This window comes from Octopus bimaculoides, chromosome 13, assembly GCF_001194135.2.
Source record: "Octopus bimaculoides isolate UCB-OBI-ISO-001 chromosome 13, ASM119413v2, whole genome shotgun sequence".
NCBI lineage: Eukaryota > Metazoa > Mollusca > Cephalopoda > Octopoda > Octopodidae > Octopus > Octopus bimaculoides.
Window position 1 is genome coordinate 26,526,225 of NC_068993.1, and position 10,000 is coordinate 26,536,224.

Below are 10,000 nucleotides of genomic sequence, written 5' to 3' on the forward strand. Positions count from 1 at the left end.
ACATATACATATATACAACGGGCTTCTTTCAGTTTCTGTCTACCAAATCCACTCACAAGGCTTTGGTTGGCCCAAGGCTATAGTAGAAGACATTTGCCCAAGGTGCCACGCAGTGGGACTGAACCCCCGGAACCATGTGGTTGGTAAGCAAGCTACTTACCACAGAGCCACTCCTGCGCCTATATATATATATATATATATATATATATATATATATACACACACACACACACACACATACATACATACATAAATACATATATCTATGTATATGATGACAAAAATATAAACACACTCCCAAACTGTGTTTGTATCACAGCAATTTACTCTCACTTCACATCATCAATGACGTGTGGTGAACACGATGCTCTCTTTACTACTTCCTCTCTCTCATTGCTGTTACTTTCTCTCCCACTCTGTCAGTCATGGCTATTACTCTCACTACTTCTCCTTCACTGAATTACCATTTTCTCTCTTCTCCCTTCACTTATTCTACTCTTTCTCTCACTCCCTCCTACTGTGTGATTTAAGACAAATATATAAAAACACTATACTCATTATTATATTAGATATAGGTGTGTGTTTGCATAATATTCATTCTATTGCTCATATAAACATATTGCCTCATGGTTGTGATGTTTCTTTACATTCCAAATCTTTTTTGTAAATGATTCTTGATCAGATGGGCATTTATGGCCTTGATAGCATGGCTTTTCATACTGTGGTATGTCACCTTTGAGATTAGTGCAAAGTTGCAATTATTAAAGACCTTACTTTCTAGTAATTTGTTTTGACAATCAAGTTTTCTGGTTATCTCTTGCACTTTGTTTTGTCAACTGTACCATAGAACTTTGATAATCTATCATGAAGCCAAAGCTGCTGGTTAGTGAATTCTCTTTGTACTTAATAATATTGTCCAACAATATTTGTTTTATATTTGTTTATGTTTGTCCAAAGAAATGGAATTTATTTTGTTTTTTTTCCTTGTTAAGACCACTTTTACTCCTCTGTTGATAAATGATACTCACAGCACTGTAGAATAGAACATTCAATGTCTAATGGTTGGAATTATCAATCTGTTCTAGTTGTTCCTTAGTTATTTATTGGTCAGTCACAGATAACACTGCATTATTTTTCTTTTGTTTCATGCAGTGATTGTTCTCTCATCTAATTATTTATTAATGTAGATGGTGAAGATTTTGCTTTTTGATGTAGCTGTGGGACACTGGCTTGTGAATAGTTGGGGTATTGTAGATCACAACTTCTCTTCATCCCTTTCATGTTGTCAATCAAGATATCTGCCCTCCCTCTTTTAGAGATTATTTGGTTCATTTCAGAGCCCACTGGAATTCCCCCTAGTAGTTCCTTGACCTGTGATAGTTGGCCTGTCTCCTGTCTATCCAAGGTGTATGTATAGTATTCACTTCCTTTGAGTTTCAGTTAATTTTCACTGCTTAAAAAAGTTGCTCTTTCAAATTTGTTTGGACAATAACCAAATATTAAATTACACACACATTTCTCACTTCAGGGTTTCATAAAGGTAACCCTCAGAAAAGATATATAAAATTATAAATGTACTTGTCTTTTATTGGTTTATTCCTTTAACACTCAACAGTTCAAATACCCAAGTATCCATGCACCATGTATTTTTTTCTTTTATGAGTTTTATGTTTGCTCATGTTTCATTTTTTTTTTTTTTATGCCCTTTCTATTCTAAAGTTCATTTGATATTCTAATTCTGGTGGCTTTTGTGTCAGTAAACTTTGTCAAGATTCTTTAGGGCTCTAAACCTTAAGGGTTTACTTGAATTCTTAGTTCTTGCAATAATCTTTCAGAAAGCCAAATGTTGAAGGAAAGATGACTGCTGCAAAGGTCTTGAGTAATAGTTGTGTGATAAGAGATATGTTAACATGCACATCATAGCTGACATTCTTCTTTTGTCCAAGATAACTGTAGGTTGTATTGTCAAACTATTCATTTTAAAATTTGATTACCAAGTATTTCCCTTTAGATCTATTATATTTAATTCCAATAACAATTCAATGAGTGGGTTAGGGTTCGGCAACTAAATCAGGCCTGTCTGTGGAATGGACAAACTAGGACGATAAGGAGAAACTAAATCAAGCCTGTCTAATGGAATGTATGTAAAGAAGTATTTGCTATTAAATATTACATCTAAATTGATGGTGCCGGATTAACTTAATTAATGGGAATGAAGCAAGGATATGGAATTGTCTTGCCTGCTGCAGAAATTACACGTTACTTTTACTGTGAAGATAATGATTTTCATTAATTTATAATACTTTTTCTCTAATGATTCTGTCATAGGTATGTAGTCCTATTTCTCAAGTATATTCTGTTTGAACATTGCTGGATCCTGTCACTACCACATAACTAGTCATGCAAATCAAAGTAGTTATTAGATAGGAGAAATATAATACTTAATATTATCTGTGCTAAATTCTCAGCCAACTTGGCAGGGACCCAAACCGCTGAGCCAGAACTGCTTTATTTATTCTTCTGTCTACTGGGCTCAATGGATTGTTATATAAATCTCCTTCTAGTCCCTCTATCATACCTCATTACACTTGTGAGAATCTTTCAAAAACTGTCTTCTAAATCTAGATTAGCACCACCACCCCCTAACTACCCACCTGCCTTCATTTTTTGTTTCTGTTGTCTATTTCCCATGTAGTAAAGAATTGCCAAGAGATTTTTTTTTCACAATATTGTATATGGTTATGTTTGTGCATGGTGAAAATCTATTGGAAAGCAAGTAATGCTAGGTTGTTACAAAGCTTCATATATCTTTCAGTCTGTTCAACTCCAGTTGAATTAGTGGGCTAAAATCTGTCCATGTTGTATGAAATATTCTAAACCAATCCTACTTCTGTTTATGACTTTCTAGATCTGGACATTCCATTACTTTATGAAGCATTGTTTGTGTGAAGTTTCCACAGAACTAGGTTTCATCCAGTTAATGATCATTTTTTTTTTTATGATGATGGCTTTGCAAATTATATTTCAAAACCACTAATTAGCTTTCGGTTGTTAATATTTGACATGTACTCGGCTAAAATACTTTTCTATTTTGATTATTTTGTGGGAAACGGATATAGTTAAACCAACTTGATTATTGCTAGTACTCATTTTATTTCGCATAAAATGAGGCCAGACTGTGAGATCAGTAAAATACCTATCCCCAGTAGAAGTAGAATATGTATTTACCATCACCCATTATTTAAATGAAAATTATGCCAAATAAGATTGAACCAATCTAATGAAGCCTAGTGTGAGAGTTAAAAGACAACATAATGTAAATGTAACTCTGTATTCTCAATGTAGTAATAAATGTTGCAGGGACAACAATTTTTCCTTTCTGCATAATTTCATTACTGTTTAGAAAATGCTGTTTGACTAGTACCAAGGAAGGGCACAGAACAGAAATTAGGTAAAAATTAGGGTCTGTATATAGATGTCAGAAGCTGGTGGTGGTGGTTTCTTTATTAACCCTTTCATTACTGTATTTCTAACCAAAATACACCCCTTATGTGTTCCAATTAAATTTAAATTAATCGTAAATTAAGACTGGTTTCATGAAATACTTTTTTTTATTTATCAACATATTAATGTGGTTTTTGAAACACAATTAATTTAACAGTTCTTAACCAAATCTATTTCATGGTTTTTGTCTCAAAGAAAATCTAATCACAGGTAAATTTTCTTTAAACATCAGCGTAGGAAATGAGTATACAACAAAGATTTTAATAAAGAAGAATGCATATTATAGATTGCCTATTAGTTGATCTTAATGCACATAAGATAAGTGTACCATAAAAGTAAAACAGAACAAAATACTAGAATTTGTCTTAGAAGAAAACTAGGGAATTAAATAAATTCTCATGTATTCATACTCAGAAGCACATTTAATGATTTATAATCCAAACCAAACTTTGTCACATGTCTCAGAGTACAGGTAAATAAAAAATAAAAAACAAGGTCGATTCGAAAAATATAAATCAAATTTATTTATGTATATGTATGTATGTGTGTGTGTGTGAATCAGCGATTTTTTTTTTTCATCCATCTTCCTTTTCACTTGGACTTCCCTCTGTCCCCTGTTTCAAAAGAAGAGCTTTGCTTGAAATGTAAAATCACCTTTCTTTCCTTCCCTGAGCAATCTGCTAATACTTTACATGTACCATGTCCTCGAGTTGTTGTTTTTGTGTGTATTCTTTGTTTTTTTTTTTTTTTTGGTGGTGGGTTACTATATGCATATATGTATGTATGTGTATATATATATGTATATGTATATATACACACAATATTCCTACAAATGCTTGGATTTCTAGCTTGGGAAGTGTGGGAAGCCGCAAAATACCTATTTTTCCTATTTGTTTACATTCTGCATAATGATTCATATCTGCAGAAATCACTTCAAAGGTAAAAGTAAGAAAAAAATATAATCTAATAGTATTGCTTCTTTGGAACAACTATGGCTAGGTCTGATATCTTCCTCAAAAATAGTTTTTAAATTCTTACTATATTCACGTACAAATCTTTTTTCAATTGCTGCCAGATCTGTTGTTGATCTTTTCTCTTTTGGAAAAAGAAATATCCAATTCACATGGGGTTTTTATGTTTGCCATATATTTCCTTAGATATTTCTATCTTCTTTAGAAAACACTTAGAATCCAAACTTACTGCTTGATGACATGAAATTGGCATCCATTTTTCATTCATAGTGAAACATTTCAGAAACTCCAAAAATTTGCAAACTCATATCGTGTGGCAAACAGTGTAATTTAGTTGTTTACATAGTGAAACCATGAGTTTCCATGAATACTTTAACAAGATTTGCACTGAAATTCTCCATAAAATATGTATAGGTTATTTTGCCTGGTTTGGTAATATTAACCAAAATTATTTTGAGCAGTTATGACTGGGTTGATGATATTAAAAAAAATTTGGGGGGGGAGGTCAGCTGTGGCTGGGTTAGTAATAAATGGGATAAACACCAAGGTTTGACAAAAGCATCAAGGACAGTTCAGAACAACTTGAAAAAATAACAGAAACAAGAAAATAAAAGTTCAAACAAAATAATTTCCTTGAATGGAGACCTAAGGGCTACTCACAGAAATCTCACAAAACCACCATCATTCAAACCATTAAGGTATTAATTGTCTTCCCCTCCACAGACAGGTACCCAGAGCATCCAGCTTTTATCAAAGTAGTGGGAGACACTACTTTGCCCTCCACTGTCTCTTTCCTTTTCAAATGAAACTTGATGGGGGCTTGGCCAAAGAGGAATGTTTGTTTTTAGCCCTTTCACTTTCATCTGCCACACAGCCTCTTTTGTCAAAATCACAGACAGACTGCCTGTCGTTCCTAGCTAAAGGAAAACTGGGTACAATCATATGATCTTCACAATGGATTCAGCTGATGGCTGGATCAGCTTCACAGTTGTCTGCAGGTATTATAACTAAGTCACCAATACTGGGGTTCTGGACAAGTATTTGCAGAAAGATTTTGTTGCTCTGCATGCATCATGGACAGCCCTGGCTGACAGCACTTCCATGCCAAAAATTGTAATCTCGAACCAGCAATACCTCCTCCCCATCCCCATAGCACATCTGTGCATCATGTCATGGCACGACTCAACTGCCACTCATAAGGTGTTGATGGCAAATGGAGCACCTGACCAATAGAACATACCCCTTCAGAAAAAGTGGAAAAGCAGACACTTCTAGCTAGTTACACATGAACTGAGGTAAAGCACAACAACTAGGTAGAAATGGATTATAGAGAGAAATGTAGACATTTACCATCTCTGCTCAGCCTTTCAGAGATGGCTTTCTATTGGTTCATTTATGGGTGAGACAAGCTATCCTGCTCATTGCTTTGCCCAAGTGAGTGGTGTGAATCATCTTGATGCTTCTGGTTGTATGGCAGTTATGTGTACATATACCAACATGGGTCTTCCACATTCTTGTCCATACAGGATGCCCCTTAATGTCTCTAGTTTCTGCAATAATGGCTCAAGAGTCAATACATTCAGAGAGATAAGAGGACACATCCTTGATGGACTGAGTACATGATGCTAAATGGTTCCAATAGGTGGCCATTCACCCTTACCACTAAATAGCTGTCACTGTACATTACTGTGAGGATAGTTGCCATGTATTTTTAGCCAGTATTTCATTTTAATGAATTTTAGTCTTATTTTTCTTTAGGGAAAACAGCTGCCAGGGGGCATTATGGAGCTTGTTTCACGTACAGTTACATACTTCATTTCAGCTGACAGGTCTATGCAGTTCATCAACTTGCTAGAAGCAGCAGCCAAATTTCCCTAATTACAGCCTACTGTCTTTTAGAAGAGACACATTGGATAATGTAATCTAGGGTACATTACCTGAAAGGTGGCTTGGTCATTGGAATAGCTTTGATCAAAACAGCAACATAAATCATTGTTGCTATATAAAAATTTTAACCATCTTTCTAAATTATTAAAATTTTTATTGAATAAAATGTATTTATCTCTTACAAGAGAACTTTTGGTATGTGTCTGTGCATGTAAATCTGTGTGGTGAGTGACGTATATTTGGTTTAGCACTGGATCTGGGGAAGATATGGTTTGATTTCACGGCTATATATTACTGATAATTATTTATCAAACACATATAAAACTAACCTATGTAAGTTTTGGACACTAAGGGCGTCTCTCAACTTCAGTACACTCTCAAGATTGTTAAAACTCTATCCATATGACTTGGCTTTTTCTTAGCCATCAACTGTTTTATCTTTTGGCGGCTATTGACATGGGGCTCAAGTGTACTATGTCTCTAGAGCATTCATTTCATAACATTGGCATCTCATTTCAATGAGGAGCCTCTGTATAACTGCTGGAACTCACCTTTTGAAACTGGTGGTCTATTACCTTCAAATCACATTTCGGAAGAAAGGCCACCATAGATAATGTAGTCCTAGTCGTACAAAAAGATGGAATGAGTACTGCTGTAATGACTTTGGTCATAGATCTGCTTGATCAGACCTGAAATATAAGTAAACATATTACTGCAGATGCAGAAAAAGATCAGCCTCTTATATTGACCCATTTGCATCCTAATTATCCCCTTGCTTCCCTTATTATTATAATGAACTCTGTTCTTCCTAACTTGGTACTTATATTTTGCAACTATTCACTGAACTGATTCTTCACCCACATTATATGTGGGCCCCTTCTCCCTTGACCTCTATATCTTTGTTCAAGAGAATGCTGCTCTGTTAGAACTTTTTCCCCCCTAAAGTTCCCATGCAAACCTTTATCACCATGTCTCATTCAGAAATTGAATTTACTTTTTGTAAAAAACAGCATTACTACTTTAATGTTGAACTGTGATAAGTATTGTGTGTTTTATGTGTTTCTAGAGATCTCATCCATGGTAATTAATTATAATATTATTAAAAATAACTGGGGTGGGATAGGTATTCTCTACTTTGTCTGATGCTCATTAATAATGTTTATTTTTTTCTTTTCTTTTACAGATGCCAGAGAACTAGCATGGCTTCCAACGAGCGTGATCTAGTTGAACGTCTTCTCCGACAATCTATTCTCACATTATGTCGGGAAACAATTTCATATCAACACAGTTTAGAGGTTGATGGGATAGTTTGTATCACTCCAGAAAATGAAAACCAACAAATTGTCATTAAAGTTCATGAGCAAATTCAGAAGACAGGAAGTGGCTCAGAAAATTCATTTATTAAATATGAAACACCAAAATCTTACAATAGCCATCTTGCTAAAAGTTATGATCCTCTATCCATGTCAGAGTCTTTCTGTTCAAGTTATTCATCAAAGGACAATACACGGGAGAGTAAACTTGGTGATAATAAAGTAGACCATAAGGCAATTATTAATGGACATAACTCTATTCGTGAATCTGCTGATGTTAGCCAGAGTACTGACCACAGCTCTTCACAACAGAATACGCCAGTATTGCAAAAAGCACGCGATAAAGGAAAGATGTGTATCAGTTCCAATAATAGCTCCAGCTTTATGCAGGAAAGCCTTGATGAAAGTTTCTTAAGCTGCTCTGTAGCATCATCGAATACTTCATTAACAATGGGAAATCAAAGTAACACTTCTAGCACCCTGTGTGACTATTCTCCCAACTTAATGTTAAACATGTCTCCAAATGTCCCTGGTGCCAAGTCTTACACTGCCATTCCATGCAAACGCTGTGACATAGTTCTTCCAGATGCTCACACTTTTGAAAAACACAACCTTGCTGAGCATTCAGTTTTTACTTGTAATATTTGCTATAGGACATTCACTGCCCGTAACAACCTGAAACGTCACATTCGACTCCATACAGGATATAAGCCCTATACATGCAATATCTGCTCCAGCAGTTTTACACGAAAAGACGACTTAAAATTCCATCTGTTAAAGCATAATTATGATAAGCCATACCGTTGCAACCAATGTGGAAAAGGTTACATGGATCGGTCCTGTTTAGCTAATCATATGTTGAACGAACATAGCTGCAAGTTGATGCACGTTTGTCCTCAGTGTGGAGAAGGCTTCAATAATACACACATGTTCATGGAGCACAAGAAAAGTCATCCAGAACTAAAAGAATTTCAGTGTAGATTGTGCAACTTTACTGGAATCAACTCGCTAATGTACCAAAAGCATATGCTGACCCATGGCCATAAAAAGACATACCGCTGTGATCCATGTGATCTGAGCTTTGAGGAACCGTTTAACTACACAGTCCATTTGAAGCGCCACAGAATAGATCCGTCCTTTTCTTCCTACATATGTTGTTTCTGTGACAATAAACTACCAACTTACAAACAGTTCATCCGACATGAGCACTCACATGCGCAGAATAAAGCACATGCCTGTCAATTTTGCAACAAACAATTCCGCTACCCTTCTAATCTCCGTGAGCACATGGCGGTGCATGAGCCAAGTGCTGACACGGATGTGTCACAGCAATACTGGTGCACTGAATGTAACCAAGGTTTTGTCTCTGAAGAGCTGTTACGTTGCCATATATTTGAAATACATGAGGTAAATACAAAGAAAGAACCTATTGACTCAAAAGCTGGATTAAGCAACTTGATCACAAATGATGTAGAATCTTCTAGCAGTGAGTCTTTTCCCAGTGGTCAGATGGAAGCTGACACTACTCATTCATCAAGTAAACCAGCAACTTTGGATAATAATGACATTGAGATGACTGAAACACAAGAGTTTGGGGATGCTGTATCTGGCACAGATGCAGAGGAAGATTCTAATTTAGTTATTAATGAAGAAAATGATGTAAACCATGCACAATCTTCTCAAGAGCTATTTCCTCGACCACTATCCAATGGAGACATCAATATTAAGCAAGAATATCCTGATGATTATGAAGATAGCACCGGCAGCAGTGCAACTTCAGATGTAAACCTGGCTGATTCTGTTAAAAACTCAGAAAACCAGAAAGAGTTAAGCCCTTCTTCACCAATGTCAGAGTCTAAATTGAATCGCAAGTCTTCCGGCACTAAACCATCTTGTTTTGAACGTGTTGTGACCCCTGAAATTCCTTTCCGCAATAATGTCCCTTTCACTTGCAAAAGCTGTGGCGAAGTATACAATGACTTTGATGGCTTTGAATCCCATAGCACTGTGGTGCACCGGAGGTATGTGTGTGAGTACTGTGGAAAAATTTTCACTTCAAAACCAAACCGAGAGCGCCATGTTCGTTACCACACTGGTGAACGACCCTACAGGTGTGACCTCTGTGGACAATCATTCTTCAGAGGAGATGACCTCAAATATCATCGCACCACTCGGCATTCAGATGTCCGACCATTTAAATGTAAAATCTGTTCACTGTACTTTTCCTGGCCTAAGGATTTGAACCGTCATCTAAAGACTCACAGCATCACTGAAGTTTGAAAGTTATTTTTAAATATATTTGTTTCAATTAGTTTCTCTCTCTCC

General features: G+C 35.8%; 1 protein-coding gene across 1 annotated transcript in view; it reads left to right on the forward strand.

The window, feature by feature from the left end:
* LOC106883375 (zinc finger protein 433) overlaps window positions 1–10,000 on the forward strand; it is a 35,907-nt gene that overhangs the window by 24,922 nt on the left and 985 nt on the right. Inside the window, exon 2 of the mRNA XM_014934363.2 lies at window positions 7,546–10,000. This exon is cut by the window's right edge and continues 985 nt beyond it. Within this exon, the coding sequence (XP_014789849.1) occupies window positions 7,562–9,955 (2,394 nt within the window). The 5' untranslated portion in view covers window positions 7,546–7,561 and the 3' untranslated portion in view covers window positions 9,956–10,000. The remainder of the gene's footprint in view (window positions 1–7,545) is intronic.